The sequence below is a fragment of the Sturnira hondurensis genome, unplaced genomic scaffold, assembly GCF_014824575.4.
Source record: "Sturnira hondurensis isolate 20B ecotype Veracruz unplaced genomic scaffold, ASM1482457v3 Scaffold0004322, whole genome shotgun sequence".
In the NCBI taxonomy this organism is placed as follows: Eukaryota; Metazoa; Chordata; class Mammalia; order Chiroptera; family Phyllostomidae; genus Sturnira; species Sturnira hondurensis.
The window spans coordinates 3,739,316-3,767,228 of record NW_028076953.1 but is presented as its reverse complement, the minus strand read 5'-3'; the positions used below and the strand labels follow the sequence as shown (position 1 = coordinate 3,767,228).

Genomic DNA, 27,913 nt, shown 5'->3' with positions numbered 1-27,913 from the left:
CTTTTTCATAAAAAATCAGTTTTACAATTTAGTGACTTTTCTGACAATTCTGAAACCTATATTTTGATAACTACTTTTTAAATTTATTGATCCTTTTTTCTATTACTTTAATGACACATTCTCTCATTTTTATATTCAAACAATATACACACTTCAAGTACCAATGAGAAAAACATTACATTTTTTTAGCACACAGGTATTTATGAAACAAAAATTTGAAATTTGTGCTGCCTGTCACTACCAGAACTAAGGAAAGACAAGGACTGAGTCTTTATGTGTGCTTTATTCAGATGCCGGCGATCTGAGAAGATAGCAAGCTACGTACACTGAAATTTGTCTTAAGTCAACCTTTTTTATAGCTATAAAAAGTGGTCAGACCTGGCAATGTTGAATATCCTGCACCATCTGTCAAAGAGGCCTATCCAAAGACAAAAAATCCCAGGAGTTTTTTGAATAAAGATCAAGCATTATTATTCTGATAATAGAGAAGACATTTTTAGGTGTCTTCCTTATGGACTTCAGAATATTCCCTGTATGATTGTATAGGCTCTTTGTGTTATCACTGACTTTAAAGGAACACCTGGTTGCAGAGGCAGGAACTGGTTCTAGGAGTTTTACTGTCAAGCCATGGAAAAATGCTTCACAGTAGCCCTTCAGCCATTTAGTATATTCTTTACTGATAATTCTGGTCTTTCCAAGAGATCCAATGCACTGTATGTAAAAACTATGTTTCTCTACGGAGAATATCTTTCTTTAAGGATCATTGAAAAAGTGTTTAAAGTCTTGGATAGTCTCTAAATGGGAGTCTTAAATTTGTTAAGATTTGATCCAACCTAATAGCAAATGCAAGGTATTGGGTCCAAAGAGATCACTGTACAGCTGGAAGACTTTTTCATCAAATGCTGCACCCCAGATCTCACTTCTCACACTGTGACACAAGTGCTGGGTTCTTTGAGAGGAGACTGTTTTTATTTTATTTTATCTTATTTATTTATTTGTTTGTTTGTTTTCAGATAGAGAAGGGAGAGCTCGAGAAAAACAGCAGTGTCTGGATGCCTCCTGCATGCCCCCCACTGGGGACCTGACCTGCAACCCAAGCATGTGCCCTGACTAGGAATCAAACCGGTAACTCTTTGGTTCACAGACCAGCACTCAATCTACTGAGCTACACCAGCCAGGGCAAGAGCTGTTTTTAGTATCTGTTCAGAATGCCATACTGTTTGCATAATGTGAGGTCTCTCCCATTTACATCATATTCCTATTTAGTGCTTTCATTCTTCTGTTGAATGAATCTAACAGCTGTTCCACCATAAAGCTTACAAGAATGGGCATTTTGGGCTTAACCAGAAAAGTGTTGTACTGAGTACCTTCACACTTGATGGGCCTTGACACCACCCCTAGTGGCTCCTGCACACATGCCTATATTACATATTTTTATGTCATACATATAAAAATTCATACCAAATAGTATACAGCAATACTAGAACCAATTTTTGTATTTCATTTTATGTATTATCTGCTTATAAATAATTTCAGGTTGCTTATAAAATGAAAATTTTAAAAATGAATAATTAAAAATAAAAGTAGAATAGAGACTATACAAGTGTAATGAATAGTCACTAGCAGGTACTTGAGATAGATTGATTATTACTAATAATCACTAAGTTGAGCAGCTAATATCAATTAAATAATAATACTGAATCCAATAGCACCACACTTATCTCTAAAGACCAAAGGTTGTAATCTCTTAGATTTAGCTTGCAAATGTGTTTTGACTGGCAGACACCATGTTTTCAAATACATCTGAATCTAAATACATATAAGCAAAGCATGGTGACCACATGGCCAACCAATCCTTCAAAAGATGTTACCAAACTCCCTTGGAAGATGTTTTATATAAATGTATTTACGAGCCTTGCCACATAGAAAAATGCTTCATTAGAACTTCATAAGTAGTTTACTTAGATCTTACACATAAATTTTAAACATTTTTAAAGGTATTATTCATTTATTTATAGACAGAAGGGAAGGGAGGGAGAAAGAGACAGAGAAACATCAATGTGCAGTTGTCTCTTTCATGCTCTCAACTGGGGACCTGGCCCACAACCCAGGCCTGTGCCCTGACTAAACCAGCCACCTGTCATTTTGCAGACTGGCACTCAATCCACCGAGCCACACCAGCCATGAGTAATCTTATACATAAATTTAACATAACATCTTCAGATATAGTTTTTTAAAATATAAGAAATACTATTCTACTTGATTATACTCCCCATTTCTATAAAGGCCCATACATACTAATAGATAAAAAGCAGAGTATCAGGTTCTGGTATTGCCTTTCTCTCTCTAAGTTAATATCAGAACAAATACTGGAAATTACAAACCATTATAGATTCACATCACACATCACATGAAAATACTTATACTGGATTTTAAATACTCCAGTTTGTTATGGCAAGTACTATTTTATTGTCAATAAAGATGATGATGACCCACACTTTGGTGTAAGAACTTTAATTATATTAATTCATGTAACCTTCTATGAGATAGGTATCATTATTACATCCATTTTAGACAGGGATGTTAATTGCCTAAAGTCACATAAGAGATAACTGATGAGCTGAGATTTGTAACCAAGCTGCCTGGGCTCAAGAATTCAAGGTCTTAACCCCAGAGTATATAGTTCACTGGATGTGAAGTAAAAGTTAGATGTGTAGGCTATGAGAAATAAAAACCACAGTTATTCTATTATGAACACTGAAGAGCTAGACTTATACTCAACCCATTTCGGTAGAAATTAAAAATTTTTTTACCTCCAGATGATAAGCTTCTTTGAGAGATTCTACTTCTGCTGACAATTTCTTGACTTCTGCTTGCATTCTTGCTTCTAAATGAGCTTCACGTACTTGAGAAGCCCCCAATTCTTCAACTAAATGGTTTCCATGAGCTTCCTTAAAAATGACATATTAAGTAAAGACTATATAATTTATTTATTTGATTACTACAGACAAGTCAATCTACTGTATTTATGAAAGTACTTTAATCTTTACTGCATTATAAAGATTCATATAGTAAGTTAACTTTTTAAAGGTACACTTTAAAATCTAGACATTTAAGGAACTACTAACAGGAGTATATTGGTTTATTATTTGTTACTGTAAGTTCATTGATCAATGCTTTCTGTAAAACAAACTAATAACCACAGTACACTGAACTTTAGCAGATAATAGTCTACTTTTAGGTATGCCCACACAACTTTGTTTACCAGAAATGCTATTTGCTTATCAAGAGTCGATTATGTATTTATCCAAACCTATTTATGCTAATTGTGCTTGTGACTGTAATAATGTCATTTTATTATACATTATGAACAATGATGAAATATGCAAGCAAAAGTTTATATGAAAACTAAGTTATATGGTTTAAAACTACTCAATAAATAAATCACAAGCTTTTGCTATTCATAAAGAAGCAGTTAAGATAGTTGTAAAATTATAGGAAACCTCAAAAATATGAGATATACTGATTTGCAAATGTTTTGTAATTCTTCCACTGTGTTTTTTTTAAATCTACTTTATTTTAATTTTTCAATTAAATATTTATTTATTTTTAGAGGGGAAGGAGATAGGGAGAGAAACATCAATGTATGGTTGCCTTTTGTGCATCCCCTGCTGGTAGTTGGCCTGCAAGGAACCGGTTTGAAACCCAGGCATGTGCCCTGACTGGGAATCGAACCGCGATCGTCTGGTTCGCAGGCCCGCGCTCAATCCACTGAGCTACGCCAGCCAGGGCGTAATTTTTCAATTAGCATTGACATTCAATCTTATTTTACTTAGTTTCAAATATATAGCATAGTGGTTAGACATTTACATAATTTACAAAGTGATCCCTCCAATAATTCTAATACTCACCTAGTACTATACATGATTATTACATTATTATTGACTATATTACCCATGCTGTACTTTATATTCCTGTGACTATTTTGTAACTACCAATCCTGTGACTATTTTGTAACTACCAATCTTTTGTAACTATTTCTTAACCCCTTCACCTTTTCACCCAGTCCCCCAACACCCTTCCCATCTGGCAACTACCAGATTATTCTCTGTATCTATGTGTCTGTTTTTGTTTTGTTTGTTCATTTATTTTGTTCTTTAGATTCCATATATAAGTACAATCATATAGTATTTGTCTTTCTTTGTCTCTTCTTCAACTTTAAAGAAACCAAAATTGAAAACTATAGATAATGGAATATGAGTATGGTTTGTTTAAGAAAGATCAGGCAGAATTCTAATCTAAATAACCCTACCCATACACAAAGAACCAAGAATGGTCCCACATTAAAAGATTAACATACAAATTTATACTTAGAGTTTTGGGGTTAAAATATAATATTTTAAATAGTCATTTTCAATAATATCCCACATTCACTCATTTTTTGATTAATTGAACTTATCAGATAAAATCAACTCTACTATACTTAGATACCATTGATAAAGACAGAAATGAGATGGAAGAGGATAGCATCCCTTCTCCTGGTAGACTCCCAAATGCCTTATTAATTTAATAAAAATTCCCTAAATATTCTTTGTTATACTAACCACCCAGAATGTGAATTATAAAACATTGTTAGGTTAATCAAATTAAACATAAAAATACTTTAACTCCATTCCTATACTGAATTAGCAACCATAATAGAAAGCATACACAAAAAAAACCCACAAGAACTTTTCTAAAACACCAATAATATATTTTTCCCAAAGTCTGAGTAATCAATCCAAGTGTACCAATTCCAATATTTTTAAGCCAAGTTATTTACCTTATACCAAATGTTGTGCAAATAAAATACATAAATTTATTTCTTTGTTTGTTTATTTATTGTCATTGTTGTTCAAGTACGTTTTTTCCATTTTCCCTCCACCACTGTCTCCTGCCCCACCCACACTTAAAATTTATATTAGTGCTCTTGCTTTTTAAAAACACCATACCTCCCCAAGCTTTCTGGACTACATGTTTCAGAATAGTCATAAATTTAAATCACCAGTTTTCACTTATATGAGTGCCTACAAATGTAAAAACTCACTCAAAAAAGATTAGCTTTATTTTTCCCTTCAAAGTGATAGCTTAAACTCACCTAAAAAGTCTAGAAGTGCTTTATCATTCAATTTATTAAAAACTAATTATATTGGCCAAAACTCAGTTCTGAGGAACTTCCTAGCTACATTACAAAGCTATGCTAAATATAACACATTTTATTCTTTTTATATAACATAAAATTTACCGCTTTGACAATTTTTTAAGTGTACACTTTAGTAGCATTAAGTACATTCACATTGTTGTGCAACAGTGACTTTTACAAGAATGATATTCTACAGTTCAAAAAATGGTAAAATTTTTAAGATTTTCAATAAGGTAAAATTATTTAAAATAGAGATTACCTTCTCTTTAAAGAGTTGCTTTATTTCCTCCAGTTCACTTGAAAGCCTTTCTATTTCTCTCTGTGCTTGGATTTGTTGACGATGAGCCTCCACCAATTCTGTATGAGAGCTCTGCATCTGCTCCTGGGTTAGCCTCAATTCTTGCTCCAAATCTATGGCCCCCTTATACTGAGTTGCAATATATTGTTCCTGTTCTTTGATAACCTGAAATACACAAGATACATGTAAGTTTAGAAATGAAATGATACAGATGACCAATATCTTATTTTGATTGTTTTAATAAGTGACTTTACCCCTCCCAACTAAATCTATAAAATTTAATAGACAATAAATATGGTACACTGCGAAACTGATATTCAGAAAATGTTTTTTTTACTTTTTTAATGACAAGAAAATAAATGTACTGTAATAAATCTGGGATTCACTGGTATATTTTGCATGACTTTAATATGCAAGCTGTATAATCCATTATTATGAATATTACATGACAGAACGCATAATAATATAAAGAGAAAAAAGAAGTTAATATTTGATTATCCATGTCAAATACAGAAAATATATTAGCATGAATAATCACAACTCACTGTTAATTCACACAGCTGGGTTAAGATTATGACCTTACTTCCTGTGAGGTAAAATGTGCCACCGAGACTGCTATTCTTCCTGAAATACTTTTATTTCACTCAGATAAGTCCCTAGTATTATTGTAATCAGTGAAAAGTAAGTTAGTGCTAAATTAGCTTGATATGGTGGGAAGTAATGACATTTGATTTTAGGGCTGATAAGAAGGAAAGAAACGTGTACAATCACTAGGACCCTGATGTCTGGAATGGGGGCCTATGGTCCAACTCTCTTGTATGTTAATATAAATCCCTCATTAGGGGACACTAAATGACTGAGCCAGTAATAATGTCTTTCCCCAATGGAGCCCAAACTTCTTCTCAGAGACCCGGCTTAATTTAGTATATAATTCAATTACTATTTATGCATGCTTACTATGGGATATGTACCATTCTAGGTATTGATACAGAGTGAACATAGGAGACAAAGTGGCCCCCTGTTATGGATTTTAGTCTACTGGAATTGGTTAATCAGTTAGTCAAACACAATAAAGAGCAATAGCCCTGGCTAGTGTAACTCAATGGATTGAGCACGGGCCTGTGAATCAAAGGGTGGTCGGTTTGATTCCTAGTCAGGGCACATGCCTGGGTTGCAGGCTAGGTCCTCAGTAGGGAACACATGAGAAGCAACCACACATTGATATTTCTCTCCCACTCTTTCTCCTTCCCTTCCCCTCTCTCTAAAAATAAATAAATATTTTTAAAATAACAATTAAAAAATAATAATAATATAGGGTCCAGCACAGGTAATCCTTCTTTTTTATACATAAAAATCTTTTATTACAAAACCATAAGCATATAATTCTTTAACATAAAAATATCACACTAAAGCACACCATATGACATTTTAGGTGAAATGTTCAAATTGCGGTCCATCTTGTGTGAGATACTCATGTACCCTACTAACACTCTCAGGGGCATTACTTCTGCTAGACCCTGTATAAAGTTTTAAAGTTGACTGTTGTATTTAAAAACAAGAGAAAGTACATCCACAAGAGTTCTTAGGAGCAATTTCAGTTTTGTTTCTTTTAAAGATCCATTTATTTACTTCTAAAAAGAGGGGAAGTAAGGGAGAAGGAGAGGGAAAGAAACATCGATGTGAGAGAGAAACATCGATTAGCTGCTGCTTGCATGCCCCCAACCTGGGACTGGCCCACAACCAAGGAATGTGCCCTGACCAGCAAACTGGAGACCTTTTAGTTCATGGGACAACACCCAACCCCTAAGCTATACCAGTCAGGGCAGGAATTTCAGTTTTTTAAAAGCAAGTGGATAAAATGGGTTCACAACTCAATACACATGCAAACTGATAATAATTCATCTGGCAACTCACTAGAATGTCATAATAAAATATTTAATAAGATCAAAGAAACTAATAAGTATCAGGCCCAAATAATTAGCCTAAAAATATTTATGACAAAGTTTCTGTATACTAAAACCAAGCAATTTAAAATATAAAGATTTATATCACTCTCCAGATCACGTACTACATGTTCCTTAGAAGGAAAATAATTTGCTCACACTTTCCATTTCTTCCATCTTTTGTTGTGCTCTTTCAGTTTCCTTTTTCAGTTGACTGATCTCCTGGTCATTTTGCAGTGTTATAAACTCTTTTTCTCGGAGCTGTTCTTTGGCATTTTGCAATTTTTCATTCAAACTTTCTATCTGAGTTTTAAACAGAACAATATTAATGTAACTAAATGTAAAAATGTTTTTAAGACAACTGCAATTTAGATATAAATGTCAAAACTCTTGTGCCTAATAAGATGCCTATATATATACATATATATATATATATATATATGTATATATATACACATACATACATATACCTAACTATGCTAAAAGAGATGAAGGTCTCAATCATATTTGTATAACAAAAAAAATTACGGTACATTAAAAGAGCAAATGTTACATGGCTTTAAAAAATTTATAGGTACTATGTACATGAGGTAAAAAATACGGTTAGTGAAAAAGTCCACTTCACTCTGTGTTCCTTCCTTCACCATAACCAGTTAACAGAATTACCTGCAAATTCTTTCAGACATATTTTATACATATTTAGACATGCCCACATTATAAATCTGTGGACACAATGACCCAAGAAAAAGTACATTTAAAATAACACTAAGAGGGTAGTCACCAAAGGCTAGGGGATGAGGGAAATATTGAAATGTAGTTCATAGGGTACAAAATTGCAGTTATGCAACATGAATAAGTTCTGTAGATCTAATATAAAGCATTTTGACTATAGTTAATAATATTGTATAGCATACTTGAGATTTGCTAAAACAACACATCTTAAGTGTTGTCACCAAAATAAAAACAAAAAAACAAAGAAACCTAAGTGAGGTGAAAATATGTTAATTAGCTTGATTGTGTAATTATTTCACAATGTATATATATATATCAAACATGTTTCACACCTTAAATATATGCAATTTTTGAAAGATTTTATTTATTTTTAGATAGAAGGGAAGGGAGAAAGAAAGAGAGGGGAAGAAACATCGATGTGTGGTTGCCTCTGATAGGCACCCAACCAGGTACCTGGCCCACAACCCAGGCATGTGCCCTGACTGAAAATTGAACCAGCAACCATTTGGTTTGCAGGCCAGTACTGGTTCGCAGGCCAGAGCTCAATCTACTGAGCCACACCAGTCAAGGTAATATGTACAATTTTTATTTGTCAGTAATACCTCAATTACACTGAAGGAAAATATTAAGAAGAGAAAAAGAAACAAAGTAGCATGTACAAGATAATTACAATTTTTCTTATATGCAGTCTATTAAAAAACCATGTTATATGAATAATGGATGCTTAAAGAATTTTTAAAACAAATTTAAATATGTAATTTTTATAATTTACCTGTTTGTTGCATTCTTTAACTTCCAATTCTGATTTTTCCAGTGTACCCTCTAATTTAATTATTTTCTGTTCCATTTCTCCTCTGTGCTCACGAATAGTCATATCCAAATGTGTAACCTAAATACAAAAGTAACATTAAACTATCATTCAGTTTTATTCTAATGTGAAAAACTGTGTGCTTTGAATGTGTTTTAGAACTATTTATAGAGACTTCTGGCCAAGATGAAGGCATAGGTGAAAATACTGTGCCTCCTCACAGAACCAAATTTAAGAACAACAAAGACTTAGAAACAAAAACACAACCAAAACAGACAGAAAACTGAACTGTACCCAAGTCCAACAACAACAAACCATTCATCTAGACTGGTAAGAGGGGCAGAGTCGGGTCTCGGCAGGAAAAAGTGGTGGTTAGCAGACCTGGGCATGGGGAGAAAATGAGCAAACCCAACCCAGTGAGGTGTGCAAGGCCTCTGACTGCGGACACACATTTGCGAGCAGATAAATCAGGCAAAAACGAGCAGTGAGACAGACTGCAAAACCCAGGGCCACAACAACAGGAAATAAAGCCTAAAAGCACCGACTGAAAACTGTGGTGGATGAGGTGCCGGGGGAGACTCCCAGCCTCACAGGAGAGTTCGTTAGAGACCCACAGGGTCCTAGAATGATCACAAGCCCACCCACCTGGGAACCAGCACCAGAAGGGCCCACTTTGCTTGTGAGAAGTGGAAGAGGGGACCAAAATCTGACAGAGAGCAGAGTAAGCACCATTGTTCCCTCTCTGACCCCACCTCCACATACAGCATCAGAACCCAGAAACTGGTTGACCTGCCCTGGTGAACACCTAAGGCTCTGCCACTCACTATATAACAGGCACAACAAGACCCCCCAAAATATGGCTAAAATAGAAAAAAAAGATCAAAGCGCCAGAGACAATATATCTAAGTGACCAAGAGATAGCCAACCTATCAGATGCACAGTTCAAAACACTGGTGATCAGGATGCTCACAGAACTGGTTGATTTTGGTCGCAAATTAGATGAAAAAAATGAAGGCTACACTAAGTGAAATGAAGGAAAATGCACAGAGAACCAATAGTGAAGGGAAGAAACTGGGACTCAAATCAATGGAGTGGAACAGAAAAAAGAAAGAAACAACCAAATAGAAAATAATGAAGAAGCAAGAATTAAAAAAACTGAGGAGCGGCTTAGGAACCTCCAGGACATCTTTAATCGTTCCAACATCCAAATTATAGAGGTACCAGAAGGAGAAAAGGAAGAGCAACAAGTGGAAAACTTATTTGAAGAAATAATAAAGGAGAATTTTCCCAATCTGGCAAAGGAAACAGACTTCCAGGGAGTCCAGGAAGCTCAGACAATCCCAAAGAAGTTGGACCCAAGAAGGAACACACCAAAGCACATCATAATTACATTAGCCAAGATTAAAATGAAGGAGAGAATTCTAGAAGCAGCAAGAGATAAGGGGACAGTCACCTACAAAGGAGTGCCCATCAGAATGTCAGCTGATTTCTCAAAAGAGAACTTATAGGAAAGAAGGGGCTGGAAAGAAAGAAGTATTCCAAGTAATGAACTCCAAAGACCTACATCCAATATTGCTCTATCCAGCAAAGCTTTCATTTAGAATGGAAGGACAGATAAAGTGCTTCTCAGATAAGGTCAAATTCAAGGAGTTCATCATCACCAAGCCCTTATTATTTGAAATGTTAAAGGGACTTATCTAAGAAAAAGAAGGTAAAAAATATGAACAGTGAAAGGACAGCAAACTCACAGATATTAACAACCATACCTAAAACAAAAGCAAACCAAGAGGACAGCTAGATCAGGAGCGGAACCATAGAAATGGAGATCACATGGAGGGTTTGCAACAGGGGCAGGGAGGAGGAGAAGCGGGGGAGAAGGCACAGAAAATAGCATAGACAATAGGTAGAAAATAGATAGGGGGAGGGCAAGAATAGTAATGGGAAATATAGAATCTAAAGAACTTGAGACATGTGGACATAAACTAAAGGGGGGGGAATGGTGGGGGAAGGGTGTGCAGGGTGGAGGAGAGTGAAGGGGGGAATGGGACAACTGTAATGGCATAATCAATAAAATATATTTTTAAAAAAGAAGTACAAATAGGTAGTTACAGAATAGCCATGGGGGTGTAGAGTATGGGAAATGGAGTAGGCAAAGAACTTATCAGTATGACCCATGGACATGAACAATAGTCAAGGGATTGCCTGAGGAAATTGGGGGTGCTGGATGGAAGGGACAAATGAAGAAAAATCAGGACAACTATAATAGCATAATCAATAAAATATAATTGTTTAAAAAACTAGATGACCCTGAATGGTGTGGCTCAGTGGATTGAGTGCCAGCCTATGAATCAAAAAGTTGCTGGTTTGATTCCCAGTCAGGCCAGGTCCCCGGTGGGGGCATGTGAGAGGCAACCACACACTGATATTTCTCTCCCCCACTTTTGCTCCTCCTGCTTCTCTCTCTAAATAATAAATAAATCTTTTAAAAAAACAACTAGATGAAAAAGAACAATTACTTGAAAGATACACACTTCCAAAACTCACACAAGAAGTAGACAATCTATTAAAGATACTAAATCAATGATTAATAACTTTTCAAAACAAAGCACCAGGCCCAGATGGGTTCACTGGTAAGTATGAATTCTATCACACATTTAAGGAGGAAATTATGATAATTCCCTATAATTTTGTGCAGAGACAGAAGCAGAAGAAATACTTCCTACACCATTTTGTGAGGCCAGCATTACCCTTAATGTCAAATAAGACAAAGACACTATTAGGAGAGAAAAATTATAGACCAACAGCTTTCATGAGCATAATTATAAAATTCTCAACATAATATTACCAAATCACAGACAACAAAGTATAAGAAAAATTATATACCCCAATAAGTGAGATTTATTGTATGTATAAAAAGCTGGTTCAATATTTGAAAATCATTTCATGTAATCTATGACATCAACAGGCTAAATAAATATTTGACAAAATCCAATACCCAATCATGATAAGAATTTTTGGTAAACTAGAAATAGAGGGTAACTTCCTCAACTTGATAAAAAAATCTACAAAAATCTCAACAGCTAATATCATACTTAATTGTGAGAAGAACTTTAAGCTTTTCCACTGAGATCAAATACATGGCAAAATCATTCCCTCTGACCAGTGTTTTCAACATTGTACTAGAAATCTTAGCTAATGCAATAAGACAAGTAAAGGAAATAAAAGGTATACATATTGGGAAGGAAGACATAAAATTGTGTTTGCAGAGAACATGATCATCTAGGTAGAAAAATCCAAAAGATTTAACAAAAAGTTTCTGGAACTAATAAGCAATTATAGCAGGGTTTAGAGTATGACATTACTACACTAAAGACAATTGTTGTCCTATAAACTAGCATGAACAAGAGGAATCTGAAATTACACTAGCAACCCCACAAAAGGACTGCTTAGATATAAATCTAACAAAATATACAAGATCTATACAAGAAAAACTACAAAAATCCTACACAAGAAACCAAAAAATTAAATAAATGGAGAAAGAGCCCGTGTTCATGGGTAGAAAGACTTGATAACATCAAGATGTCAGTTCTTCCCAATTGGATCTAAAAATTCAAGGAAATCTCAATCAAAACCCCAACAAGTTATTTTGTGTCTACCAACAAACTGATTCTAAAGTTTATATGGAGAGTCAAAATACTAAGAATAGCCAACACAACATTGAAAGAGAATAACAAAGTTGGAGGACTAATGTTGTTACCTGACTTTAAGACTTACTACTACAAAGCTAACTAACTAGGAAAATGCAGTACTGGTGAATGGAACAAAACAGAGAACCCAGAAATAAACCTACATAAATATAATCAATTGATCTTTGACAAAGAAGCAAAGGCAATACAATGGGAAAAAATATTCTTTTCAACAAATGGGGCTGGAGTAAGTGGATATCCACATGCAAAAAAAAAAAAATCCGGACACAGACATTATACCTGTCACAAAAATTAATACAAAATGGATCCATACCAAAATGTAAAATGCAAAACTATAAAACTCCTAAGATAACACAGAAGAAAGCCAAAATGACCTTAGGTATAGCTATAATTTTTTAGGTGAAACACCAAAGCACAATCCATGAAAGAAATAATTGATGAGATGGACTTCATCAAAACAAAAAAATTTTACTCTGTGAAAGTTAATTTCCAAAGAACAAGAAGAAAAAACATACACTAAGAAAAAATATTTGCAAAAGGCAAATCTGATATAGGACTGGTATCCAATATATACAAAGAACTCTTAAAACTCAACAATAAAAAAAACCCACCCAATTAAAAAAATAAAAGATACCTTACCAAAGAAGATAAATGTTGGCAAATAAAAAACTGTTGGCACCATAGAAAATGGTGCTCCATATCATGTCATTAGGGAAATAGAAATTAAAACAAGGAGATAATTAGTACACTAACACTGAATGTTAGCCAGCATGTGGAGAACCAGGAGCACTCATTCATTGCTGGTGGGAATGCAAAATGGTACAGCTACTTTTGGAGGCAGTTTGGAAGTGTCTTACAAAATTAAACATATACTTACCACATGATCCAGCAATTACTCTCCTTTGTATTTACCCAAAGGAGTTGAAAACTTATGCTCACACAAAAAGCTACACATGAATGTTTATAGCAGCTTCATTTATAACTGCCAAAACTTGGAAGAAACCAAGACAGTTGTACTGTCTTGTATTACTCTTGTATTACTCTTCTCTCAATAAGAGAAAATAAATGAATTAACTGCAGTATATCCAGAATATGAAACATTTAGTACTAAAAAGGGATGAACTGTCAAGGCAAGAAATGACATGTAGAAACTTAAACATATTACTAACTTGAAGTAAACATATTACTAACATATTACTAATATGTTATTATGTTACTATTAATATGTAATGATATTAGTAATATCATTACTACTAATAATAATAACATATTACTTAAACATATTACTAACTTGAAGTAAGTCAATCTGAAAAGACTACATGCTATAATTCAAAGTATGTGTATGATATTCTGGAATAGGAAAAACTATTGAGACAATAAAAAGATCACTGGTGTTAGGATTGAGGGAAAAGAAAGAGGAATGAATAGGTGGATCACAGAGGTTTGTAGTGTAGTGAAAATGTTATAATGGTAGACAACTATCATATGTTCCTCCTACAGAATGTGCAACACCAAGAGTAATGTAGATTCTGGACTTTGGGAGATTATGATGCATCAATGTAGGTTCACAACTGTAACAAATGTACCACCTGTGGTGGAAAATGTTGATAATAAGGATGGTTGCACATCTGTGGGGGTAAATCATACATAGGAAATGTCTGTACTTTCTATTCAATCTTTCTATGAACCAAAAACTGCTGTAAAAATAAAGTCTTCAAAAAAGATGATAGTAAATAATACCTTCTTAGCAAATTTTTGCTCCTCCAACAAACACTAGTTGAGCAAGAAATTCCTTTAATCCCATTTTTCTGATATACAGTAATAAAACAGGTCAAAAGGTTAAGATGCTAAGGTAACCTTCACTTGCTATAAAATTCGCTTGCTATAAAAAATAGCAAAATAAAGAAAAATGATATATTTCTAATTTTTCAAAAATATGTATGCAGAAAAACCCCAAATGTTATAAAGTCCGTCTACCAAAATGTGTGACCTGTGAAACACCACGTGATTGTATTTTAACAGAAAATTTCATTAAAATATTATTAATAAGATTTCCAGCCAAGAGGGAGGTGTAGGTAGGTATACTTTGCCTCCTTGCAAAACTGAAAGAAGGACAACAAATTTAAAAACAAAAAATAATCAGAACTGCCAGAAAACAAAATTGTATGGAAGTCCAACAACCAAGGAGTTAAAGAAGAAACATTCATCCAGACTGGTAGGAGGGGCAGAGAGGACACACAGCAAGACCAAGGCTGGAGGATGAGGTAGGTGAGGCAGTGGGTCAGGGAGCGAGCAGATAAACCAGGAGGAACAATTGGGGAGCAAGACAGACCATGCAACCCAGGGTTCCAGTGCAGGGAAATAAAGCTTCAAACCTCTGACTGAAAAAACCTATGGAGGTTGCAGCAATGGGAGAAACTTCTAGCCTCAAAGAAGAGTTCATCTGGACCCATAGGGTCCTAGAATATACACAAGCCCAACCTGGGAATAAGCACCAGAAGGGCACAATTTGCTTGTGGGCAGTGGGGGAAGTGACTAAAAGCCAGTGGAGAGAGCTGAGCAAGGGGCATTGTTCCCTCTAGGACCCCTCCCCCACATACAGCACCATAATGCAGCACAGTAGGTTGCTCTGCCCTGGAGAACACCTAAGGCTCTATCCCTTACTATGTAACAGGTGTGCCCATACAAAAAGTATGGCTGAAATGAAAGAACAGATCAAAACTCCAAAATTAAAACTAAGCAATGAAGAGATAGCCAACCTATCAGATGCACAGTTCAAAACACTGGTAGTCAGGATGCTCACAGAAATGGTTGAGTATGGTTGAAAAATAGAGCAAAGTGAAATAAAGAAAAATGTACAGGGAACCAACAGTGATGGGAAGGAAACCAAGACTCAAACCAATGATTTGGACCAGAAGGAAAAAAGAAACATTCAACCAGAACAGAATAAAGAAACAATTCAAAAAAATGAGGAGAGGTTTAGGAACCCCTGGGACAACTTTACACATTCCAACATCCAAATCATAGGAGTGCAGAGGAGAAGAGGAAGGGCAGGAAATTGAAAACTTATTTGAAAAAATAATGAACAACTTCCCTAACCCGACAAAGGAAATAGATTTCCAGGAAGTCCAGGAAGCTCAGAGAGCCCCAAAGAAGTTGGACCCCAGACTTCTGCCAAGATGGAGGCGTAGGTGGAAACACTGTGCCTTCTCCCACAACCAAATACAACAAAGGTTTGGAGAACAAAGACGCAGCCAAAGAACAGAAAATTGAAGTCCAACAACAACGAATCGTTCTACTGGACGGGTAAGAGGGGAGGAGCCAGCAGCGGAGCAGGGTCAGGCAGGAAAGATCCCCAACCCCATTGAGGGCTTGGGGCTGCGGGAGTGAGAAGTGAGACGGACCGTGCAGCCCCCAGCAACAAACCCAGCAGTGGCTGACTGTGGTCGCACATTCGAGAGCAGTGGGACAAATCGTGTGGCCCACGGTGGCAGCGGGAGGAAGCAAAGGGTGCTCGCCATTGCCTTCCTTTGGCCCCGCCCCCAACATACAGTGTCACAACCCAGGGACTGGGTCGCCCGGCCCTGGTGAACACCTAGGGCTCTGCTCCTCATACGTAACAGGCACGAACAATCCAAAATATGTCTCAAGAAGAACTCAAAGCCCCAGAGCCGATAATTCTAAGTGACCAGGAAATAGCGAAACTCTCAGATGCACAATTCAAGACACTGGTGATCAGGATGCTCACAGAACTGGTTGATTATAGTCACAAATTAGAGGAACATATGAAGGCTAAACTAATTGAAATGAAGGGAAATGCACAGGAAACCAATAGTGATGGAGAGGAAACTGGGACTCAAATCAAGGGGGTGGACCAGAAGGAAGAAAGAAATGACCAAACAGGAAAAAGTAAAGTTATAAGAATTCAAAAAAATGAGGAGAGGCTTAGAAACCTCCAGGACATGTTTAAATGTTCCAACATCCGAATTATAGGGGTACCAGAAGGGGAAAAGAAACAGCCATGAGTGGAAAATTTATTTGAACAAATAATAAAGGGGAACTTCCCCAGTCTGGCAAAGGAAATAGACTTCCAGGAAATCCAGGGAGCTCAGAGAGTCCCAAAGAAGTTGGACCCAAGAAGGAACACACCAAGGCACATCATCATTACATTAGCCAAGATGAAAATGAAGGAGAGAATCCTAGAAGCAGCAAGAGAAAAGGGGACAGTTACCTACAAAGGAGTTCCCATCAGACTGTCAGCTGATTTCTCAAAAGAGACCTTACAGGCAAGAAGGAGCTGGAAAGAAGTATTCCAAGTCATGAAATCCAAAGACCTGCATCCAAGACTGCTCTACCCAGCAAAGCTTTCATTTAGAATGGAAGGACAGATAAAGTGCTTCTCAGATAAGATCAAATTCAAGGAGTTCATCATCACCAAGCCCTTATTATATGAAACGTTAAAGGGACTTATCTAAGAAAAAGAAGATGAAAAATATGAACAATGAAAGGACAGCAAACTCACAGTTACTAACAACCACACCTAAAACAAAAGCAAACCAAGAGGACAGCTAGATCAGGAGAGGAACCAGAGAAATGAAGTAACACATGGAGGGTTAGCAACAGGGGAGTGGCAGGAGGAGAAGGGGGGAGAAGAGACAGAAAATAAGTAGCATAGATGGTAGGTAAAAAATAGATAGGGGGAGGGCAAGAATAGTAGGGGAAGTATAGAATCTAAAGAACTTGAGACACATGGACATAAACTAAAAGGGGGTAGAGTGGGGGAGGGAGTGTGTAGGGTGGAGGGGAATGAAGGGAGGAATAGAACAACTGTAATGGTATAATCAATAAAATATATTTTAAAAAAAAAGTTGGACCCAACAAAACACACAACAAGGCACATCATAATTACATTACCGAAGATTGAAGAAAAGGAGAGAATCTTAAAAGCAGCAAGAGAAAAGGAAATAGTTACCTACAAAGGCATTCCCATAAGACTTTCAGCTAATTTCTCAAAACAAACCTTGCAGGCAAGAAGGAGCTGGAAAGAAGTATTTCAAGTCATGAAAGGCAAGGACCTACATTTAAGAATACCCTATCCAGCAAAGCTATCATTTAGAATGGAAGGGAAGATAAAGTGCTTCCCAGATAAGCTCACATTAAAGCAGTCACCATCACCAAGCTCTTATTACAAGAATTGTTAAAGGGACTTATCTAAGAAAAAGATGATGATCAAAAATATGAACAGTAAAATGATAACAATCTCACAGCTATCAATGACTGAACCTAAAAAACAAACATAAAAACTGAGCAAACAACTAGTACAGGAACAGAATCACAGAAATGGAGATCACATGGAGGGTTATCAGTGGGGAGTGAGAGGGGGAAGAATGGGGGAGAAAGTACAGGAAATAACAGGCATAATTGTTCGGTACAAAATAGACAGGGAGAGGTAAGAACAGTATGGGAAATAGAGAAGCCAAAGAACTTGTATATACAACACATGGACATGAACTAAGGGACGGGGTAATGCTGGTGGGAGGTGAGGTGCAGGGTGGAGGGGAATAAAGGGGAGAAAAAATGGGAGAACTGTAATAGCATAATCAATAAAATATATTAAAATATATCTATATATCTATATATAATTAATGAAACCAACTTGAGCTGCTCTTTGCTTTAGCTCCCAATTTCTCTCCTTAAGTGCCTGATCCATTTCAAGGAGTTCTTGCTTTTTATCTTCAACCTCCATCTTGCATTCTCTAAAATTGTTCAAAGAAAAGATCAAAGTATATATCAGAAATATTATAGTTTTTAAAAATTAAGTCAACTGGGTTAACTCTCATATAAGTTAAAAGTGATTGCATAGATGCAATTATTTCAAATTGAAAGGGCTCAAATTAAAGTAATAATGTATAAGAAAAATGGTTCATATCAATATAATTAGTTTAACAGAGTACCCTAAAAAGGCAAAAGGTAACTTACTCCACTATCGTAGACAACGTAAGCTAAATGTTAAAGTACTCCCAGGAAATTAGACTGAATTATAAGAATTTAAAATACATACACATGGTTTTTCATCTACAGATCAATGAAATGTCTGAAAGTCTTTTCTATATAATAGCTATGAGTTTATTACAACTGAATGAGGCATTTATCTCGAGGTTGGTATCCATGATACCCATTCAGTAAATGACTGCTGTATTTCTCAAAATGAAGTTTTACTCAAAATGATGGCTTACATATAATGATATAATCAAGTCTACTATAGAAATATTTTTATAAATAGAAATTAACATATTTCATATAATTTTATTTTATATAGATTTTATAAATTTCCATCCTCCTAAAACTCTTACATACAATTTTGCATTATAAAAATGCTTAGTGCTAACACGATTTTAAGTCTTTTACTACTCTGAAGCCTGAGATCAGAGAATTTTAATTTGAACCGTAAGTTCTGATATGACAAAGCCTGAAAATGGTTTGTTGATCTCCAAAATCTTCAAATGATTTTCCAGTCTTAAATATGAAACAATACTGAATAAAGGTACTAATTTTAAAAAATAGATTCTGAACTTCTTTAATGAGCTGTTTATTATTTTCCTAAGTTAAAAGTTATAAAATATAAGACTAAGTTAACATTCTAAATGTAATATAAAACTAATGCTAATGATAACTGTAACTGCTGTCTCTGCAAATAATTGAGTTTCTAAAATTAAGCTATTAGCTAAAACTTCAGATTTCATTCTTACATTTTTCATCCAATCATTCACTTAACCATTTACCAAGTATTTATTGAATGCTTCCCCTATGTCAGAATTCTATGTACTGCGGACTTCATAGTCAACAAGATAGAGGCCCTTCATCACATCGATCTTGGTAAGTAATACATAATAAACAAGAAAGGTGCAAATCACAATACAAGATGCTACGTTAGGGCATTAAATAGTAACAAAATAGTTAGTGGGTGGCTACTTTGGAGTACGTGGTCAGGGAAGGGCCCTATGAGATAATGAGAAGGGCAAGAAGCTAGCCATAAAACCATTCTTTTCAGGCCACAGAAACAGCTATGGCAAAGTAGCAGGGTGGGGGGAAAACTTGGGAAGTAAAATAAAAAGGCCATGCCCTGGTTGGTGTGGCTTAATTAGTTGGAGTTCTGTCCCGTAAACCAAAAGGTCGCAGGTTCAATATCCAGTTAAGGCCTGTACCTAGGCTGTGGATTCAGTCCCCGGTCAGGACACATGTGGAAAGCAACCTGTCAATGTTTCTCTCCCATGGATGTTTCTCTCCCTCCCCCTTTCCCTCACTCTTTGGAATCAATAAATATATCCCTAGGTGAGGATTAAAAATAATACTAATAATAATATAAATAAGCAAGTAAGTAAATAAAAAATAAATAGGCAGGCCAAGAAGGAGAACAGTATGAAATGAGGCCAGAGAAGTAGACAGGAACCTTGTCATACAGGATTTTGTATTCCAGAAATAAGGAGCTTGAATTTTTAAAAAATAATGCATAGAAGATTTACCTTTTTAACCACTTTAAAGTAAACAATTCAGTTACATTAAGTACATTCACAGTGTTGTTACCATCAACACTATCTATTTCTAATACTTCTTTATCACTTCAAATGAAAATTCTATATCTGTTTGTAGTTATTTTCTATTCTCCCTCCCCCTAGTTTCTGGCAACAACTAATCTGCTTTCTATCACTATAGATTTGTGAATTCTTGATATTTTACATAAATGGAATCATGCAATATGCATCTAGTTTCTTTTATTCAGCATAATGTTTTCAAGGTTCATCCATGCTGTAGCATATATCAGTACTTTGTTTTCATGGCTGAATAATATTCCTTACATGATATACCATATTGTTTATCCACTTAACTACTAATGAACATCTGGGCTGTTTCCACTTAGTAGCCATTGTGAAGAACTGCTATGAACATGTGTGTAAAATTTTTGTTTGAACGCCTGTTTTCACTTATTTTTAGGTACATATCTAAGGGTGAAATTACTAAGTTATACAACAATTCCACGTGTAACTCATTAAGGAACTGTCAAACTGTTTTGTGCAGCAGCTCTACCATTTTAGTTTCCCACCAGCAATGTACCAGGGTTCTAATTTCTTCACCCACTTTCTAATACTTGTTATTTTCTATTCTGGTTTTTATTTATTTGTTTTTATTATGGCCATTCACACATATGGTGTAAGTGGTATCTCACTGTGGCTTTAATTTATGTTTCCCTACTAGCTTGGGTGCTGTTCTGAATCGTCTGGAAAGCCATCAGAAGATTTAAGTAGGGGAGTAATATGATCTGATTGATGTTTTAAACCATAAACTTAAATCCATCCTGAGGAGAATGGATTGTGGGAGGGTCAAGAATTTAAACTGGGAAACCAGTTGGGAAGTCACAGAAACAGACCAGGTATGAGATGACAATGACTTCTGCTGAGGTGGTAATAGAAAAGAGGCCAAGAAATCAATGGATTTCAGAATATATTTTGGAAATGGAATTGACACGACTAAAAGATTAAATTTTATAAAAAAGGAGGGCAAGCAATAAAATAATCATAGATTTCTGGTTAAAGCTATTATATAATAGTGAGAGAGAAAGGGCAGGGAAAAACATGAGTTCTGTTTTTGCCAAGCTTAAGAAGCTTCTTAAAAATATCAAAGTGGAGATAACAAGACATTAGATATTTGAGTCTAGAGTTTGGGGAATAGGTTATTACTGGAGATAGGGGTTTGAGAGTCCGACACATACTATTTAAAGTTACATGAAATTTACTAAAAACAATTTTGTGGGTGGATAAGAGAAAGAGGCCCTACAACAAATCATGAGACACATTTAAGTTTTGGGGTCATCTTACTGCTCTCTACCCTATTCTTTCATTCAACATTTCACATCCTGGATTGGAATTCTGTTTTTCTTTTCAGAATCTATTTCCCACCCTTTGAATCTGGTCTGGTCTCCATCTCCACTTACCATAGATGTGGTGAACTTAGCTGCTAACCTAAGAACTTTAGAGTTGGACAGACTTGTGTTTAATTCTCTTCTCTGAACATACTATTTTCTTTGGGTATTTTACTTAATTTTGTAAAGCCTCCATTTTCTCAAGGTTAAAAAGGTGATATATGTACCCAAAAGGTTTGTTGTAAAGAAATGAGTAAGATCATATATGAAGTCCTGGAGTAGTACTGGCACAAATAATGGCTTAATACAAAGAACAATACTATTATTATTAATATTACTTTGCTGTTAAACACTGATGTATGCTGGCCCAATCATTTTTTTACCACTATGTAATATAGGAGTGGGCCAGCATAAAATGGTCCAAAGGCTAAAGATAAAATATTAGCTAACAGCCGTTACTGCATTTATTAGGTGGAGCGTGGGATAGGTTCACCTTGACCAGCAAGAGCCATAGTGAACCAACTGAGAAGTTTAGACATATAGAATTTAACAACAAACGTTATTGTATGACCCCAAAATTCAGAATAATGCAGTAAAATACTTGTAATTGTGATATCATTTCTTTGTACTTAACTCACCTAAGTTCAGCTGTGAGATCCTTTATCGTGGTATATTTTTCCTCTAACGATAACTGAGCCTTCTGTAGCACATCTCTCAATTCCTGGAGTTGCCTTAAAGTACTTTTTAATTCTCCATGAGCATTTTGTAGTTCAGCCTCTAGCACCTCCCGTTTCTGCAAGGTTTCTGTTAGTTCAGTTTCTGTGTGGTGCTGTAACTTTTCTAACTCCTTAACTGTTAAGACAAGAGAATAATTTTGGAACTATATATAAACCATTTATTAATAAGAATTTGTAAATAATTATAATTACGAATTCCAATTTTATTCATCTATCAGAGGCAAGATATTGACTATTCATTGTCCCTTTCAACTCCCCTGTCCCAAATTCTTACTTTAGTCTACTTCTCTAAATACAAATATGAAGGCAGTAAGGCTCAGCGAACCTGTTGCTTACCAGCATTTGTTTTCTTCTCTAGTTCTGTCCTTGTCTGTTCTAGGATCATGTCTAACTGAGAGATATGCATTGCTTTATTTTCTCCATCGCGTTTTAGGTGCATTAGGTCTTTTTCCATTTTAGACAGCTCTTCTTTGTACTGATCCATCTCAAGTTTTACTTGCCTAATTAAAAAGAAAAAATAAAACAAATGATAATTTAGAAACTTAAAAACCAACTGATTTGTCTCTGACTAAACAAAGACTTCCAGTTATATAAGGACAAATATCAGCAAAATATCTAGTCAGAATCTCAAATCACTTATTATATTATTAAATGTTTGACTTAAAGATTGTAATTCTGTACCAGTTACATACCACTAAATACAACTGTACTACCTGGCAATATTTAGCAAGGTTAGCATTCTGTTTTTCCTTTTTTAATCCTCACTGAGGACATGCCTGTTTATTTGAGAGAGAAGTGAGGGAGAGAGATAGGGGGAAAAAACATCAATCTGTTGCCTATCCCATGCACACAGCCTGAGTGTGGACCAAATCATAACCCAAGCATGTGCACTGACCAGGAATGGAACCGCAATCCTGTGGATTATGAAAGTGCTCTAAACAACTGAACCACACCAGTCAGGGCTAGCATTCTTTTCAATCTAACTATAATGAACTTTTATAAAGCTTTACAGGGATTGAGAATATCCATGGAGAGGTGTCTCGTTCATCTGTAAATTCTACTATCTGCAACACAGAAAGTAAAGAAGCCAACAATCAAAATATTCGTCACTCAGACAATACTACTCATCAGAGAGCAAAATCAGTCATTTTACTCAAACATTTCCTTTTTTAAAGTATATTTTATTGATTGTGCTGTTACAGCTGTACCATGTTTTTCTCCCCTTTATTCCCCTCCACTCTGCATCCCTTCTCCCTAGCATCCACTCCCTTTAGTTCATGTCCATGGGTCATACATACAAGTTCTTTGGCTTCTACATTTCCTATACTATACTTAACCTCCCACTGTTTATTTTGTACTTACCAATTATGCTTCTTTTTCCCTGTACCTTTTCTCCCATTGTCCCCCTTCCTCCTTCCTGCTGATAACCCTCCATATGATCTCTGTTTCTGTTCAGGTTCTTTGCTTAGTTTGTTTTTGTTGTTATTTCTTAGGTTCAGGTATTGATACATATGAGTTTGTTGTCATTTTAATGTTCATAGTTTTGACCTTCTTCTTCTTAGGTAAGTCCCTTTAACATTTCATATAATGAGGGCTTGGTAAGTACTTTATCTGTTCTTCCATTCTAAATTACAGTTTTACTGGACAGAATAATCTTGGATGCAGGTCCTTGTCTTCCATGACTTTGAATACTTTCCAGCCCCTTCCTGCCTCTAAGGCAACCAAGAAACTCAAACAAGAAACTCAAAAAAGAAAACTCTTGGTTTCTTTTGAGAAATCAGCTGAAAGTCTTATGGGAACTCCTTTGTAGGTTAACTGTCTCCTTTTCTCTTGTTGCTTTCAAGATTGCCTCCTCATCTTTAATCTTGTGTTACCTTAATTATGATGTGTCTTGATGTGTTCCTCCTTGGGTCCAACTTCTTTGGGACTCTCTGACCTTCCTGGAAGTCTATTTCCTTACCAGATTAGGGTAGTTCTCCTTTATTTTTTCAAATAAGTTTTCAATTTCTTGCTCTTCTTTTCCTTCCAGAATCCCTATGATTCAGATGTTGAAATGTTTAAATTTGCCCCAGAGGTTCCTAAGCCTCTTATTCTTTTTCTGAATTACTGTTTCTTCATTCTGTCCTGGTTGAATGTTTATTTCTTCCTTCTGGTCCAAATCATTGGTTTGAGTGTTGGTTTCCTTCCTGTCACTGTTGGTTCCCTGTGCATTTTTGTTCCACTTTGCGGCCATACTTAATCATTTCTGTGAGCATCCTGATCACCAGTGTTTTGAACTCTGCACCTGATAGGTTGCCTATCTCCTTGTCACTTAGTTCTTTTTCTTGAGTTTTGATCTGTTCTTTCATTTGGGCCATATTTCTTTGTCTCAGGCATCTGTTATGTCATAAATGGAGGAGCCTTAGTTATTTGCCATGGCCGGGCAACCCATTTCACTGTGTTGTGGTGCTGTATGTGGGGAAGGAAACAGAGAGGGAATAATGCTGCTTGGCTCTCATTCCACTCTCAGTCACTTCCCTTGTTTTCTACAAGTGCATTATGCCCTTTCAGGTTCTGATTCCTGGATCAAATTTCTATTTTGTACATTCTAGGATCCCATGGGCTCCTCCAATAGACTCTCCTGTGAGACTGGCAGTTTCTCCTGCCACTGCATCTCCCACATGTTTTTACAGTCAAAGTTTTTGAGGCTTTATTTCCCTGTGCTGGAATCAGGCTTGCACTGTCAGTCTTGCTCCCCAGTTGTTCCACCTGGTATATTCACAAGCAGATGTGGGACTGCTGGTCTTCCAGCCACCGCCTTGCCTCATGTCCTCTCCACCCTGGCTGCCCATCTCCACCCCTCCTACCAGTTTGGACGAATGTTTCTTCCTTAATTCTTTGGTTGTTAGACTTTCATACAGTTCAATTTTCTGGCAATTCTGGTTGTTTTGGTTTTTAAATTGGTGGTTGTTCTTTTGGTTGTGCAAGGAAGAAAAGTGTTTCTACCTATGCCTCCATCTTGGCCAGAAGTACCTCCTCAGAGATTTCTTAAAAATGTTACAGTTTTAGCTTTAAAAGGGAATAGAAATTCTTAGACTAATACAACTTCCTTGCTTAATAGATAATGAAACCAGAAGATTAAACACATTGTCTAAGACAGCAATTTTCAACCTTCTTTCCCTAATTACTGAGTAATTAGATAAAATTCCTAATTTACTAATTGCTAAAATTCTGTGGCATCCCCTAAAATATATTTTTTGCCAGCTCTGACAAAAAATAGGTAAAATTTTGATTCATTCACACTGAACGGGTATTACTACATTGGCTGCTATCATTTTTTTATTCGACAGTCTAAGGGAAAAGAGATCAGTGCCCCTAACTAGTCAGATATTACATATATTAAAAATCTTGCCAGAGAACATTGGTTGAAATCAATGGTCTAGGATAATACAAATATTTATTAATAGTGAAAATTTATTAACTTTCAGGCTGCCCTGGGCTCATTCTACTATGGAAGTTCCACTACTTATTGCTAATCAACATGGTGAGAGGAAGTTTTAAGCCCATCTGTTGGTAATTCCAAAGTGATATTCACTAATTAAACAATTGTTAATGTCATCCACAATAGTGGGTAGAGCTGATGTTCCTTTGCATCAGCATTTTTGTTATTGTTGTAGTTCTTTTGGACTTTGACATTTTATAAACTGAGGTTGCAAGTGGAAGCATTTATTTTCTAATAAATGCAACTTAGACAAATTTGTATTTTTCAATATGGTTTTTTCAATGTCTGTAAGTGAACTTCAGGAAAACTAAAACCCCCTTGACACAATTTGCAAAATTATGAATGCATATGTTATGTATGCATACAGGAAATGATCCACATCCTCAAATATGTCCATGGTCCAACAAGGCTAAGAACTGTTAGATTAGACAAGTGCTAATGACCCTTTCACATGTCTAAAACCCTAGGTAAATGATTTTTAACTTGACTAATTTTTTTCTTATGTTAGAGTAGATAGAAAACATAATTTTAAAAGAATAACTCAAAGAGGTTGGCTTACAATACCAAAAGGTCACAGCTCATCAGTTAAAAAGTTGGAGAAAATTATTTTTTAAAAATACTCAAAAATCACAGCTAGTAAGTAAAAAATAAACAGAGCTCGATACTCCTAAAGGTTTCATCTGGTTACTATGGTATAATAACTGATATATGTAATTTTAACCCCAATGCACCCAAAAAAGATAAAAATAACAAGAACATATACATTTTTGAAAACTTCTATCAAAAAACTTTTTGTTTTGTTTTAAAGTTTTCCTACTTGGTAAAAATAAACTCCACTCTTATTTATTTATAAGCAAACATGCATTATTTCCTGATGCTACACAAACGAGGCATTACTATAATATAACAAATATTTAAGGGTTTAAGATTTTAACTATTATATAGATAATCCAATACTAAAAATTTCTCCATAACTTTCAAAATTTTACAAGACTTGAAACCCACAGTTTTTTTCCAGAAATAATCTTACAGTTGCAGAGTTATTGTGGACAGTCAAGCCTGAGATTCCAAAGGAAGGATTTTGCAAAAATACCACTAAACTTTTAGAACATAGCTGCTGAACAAATGGCTTCTTCAGATGCAAAAAAAAAAACCGATTTTCAAGTGGCTATAGAGGCAGTTTGAGAAATCTAACAAGTGCCATATGCACCTCAACACTAAAAAAACAAGGTTAGGATCATTCCTATGCAGTGGCATTTACATAAAATACCAAGAGAACATTTTAGTAGTGGTGTAACAATTGTGCATCTCATACCTTAACTTCTTTGAGTTTCAGCTTCCTTATTCTAAAAACTAAGATGATAAAAACTCATAGGGATTTTTTCAATATTTTAAAATAATAGGTTTTATTACCTCTGAAGTCATAAATATTCATTACATAATGAGAAGCAGTTGTACTTTTTTAATTATATTTTATTGTTCATGCTATTACTGTTGTCCCTGCTTTTTCCTCCTTTGCACCCACTACACCCGGCCCTGCCCCCTCCCTCAGGCATTCCCCACACAGTTGTCTGTGTCCTTGGGTTGTGAATATTCGTTCTTTGGCTAAACCTTTCACTTTCTAGCTTGGGGGTGAGGGAGGAAGGAGAGAGGGTGAATCTTAGGGCTGTTTTGAAGATTGAGTTAATGTGTTTACTTCACACACAGTCTGCCATACAGGATGTGTTCAATAAATTAGTTTCCTTTCTTTCTATCTGAAGATATTTTAATGCTAAAACAGATCAGAGGAGATATATAAGAGATATATTTTAACTCTAATACCTTTTGGCAGAGGAAAACAATTTTATAAACTGTAGTTCCAAAAGTGATAGTGAGAAGAGAGAAAACAGAGAAACAGAGAAAACACTGCTTCAGGAAGAGATTTCTTGGAACTAGGGTATGTTCTATAAACTTTAACTATGTTCCTGTTAGTATTTAGGACTTACTTGTACTACTAAATGTGACTATAGCTATAATCATGAAGAGTTTTTGTCTTGAAGTCAAATTGTAAAGGTGAGAAAAGAAAGAAACCATTACTTTAATTTTCTCAGTAAAACAGAAAGCAATAC

The 27,913-nt window shown here is 35.5% G+C and overlaps 1 protein-coding gene across 3 annotated transcripts in view; it reads right to left on the bottom strand.

The window, feature by feature from the left end:
* The window catches only part of CCDC18 (coiled-coil domain containing 18), a 109,479-nt gene that overhangs the window by 25,227 nt on the left and 56,339 nt on the right, over positions 1 to 27,913 (bottom strand). For all 3 annotated transcript variants that reach the window (XM_037045507.1, XM_037045508.1, XM_037045509.1), the window contains 7 exons: positions 22,661 to 22,824; positions 22,226 to 22,439; positions 18,327 to 18,426; positions 8,928 to 9,044; positions 7,583 to 7,726; positions 5,442 to 5,645; positions 2,814 to 2,951 (listed from right to left, as the gene is read on the bottom strand). In XM_037045507.1, the coding sequence (XP_036901402.1) occupies positions 2,814 to 2,951; positions 5,442 to 5,645; positions 7,583 to 7,726; positions 8,928 to 9,044; positions 18,327 to 18,426; positions 22,226 to 22,439; positions 22,661 to 22,824 (1,081 nt within the window). The remainder of the gene's footprint in view (positions 1 to 2,813; positions 2,952 to 5,441; positions 5,646 to 7,582; positions 7,727 to 8,927; positions 9,045 to 18,326; positions 18,427 to 22,225; positions 22,440 to 22,660; positions 22,825 to 27,913) is intronic.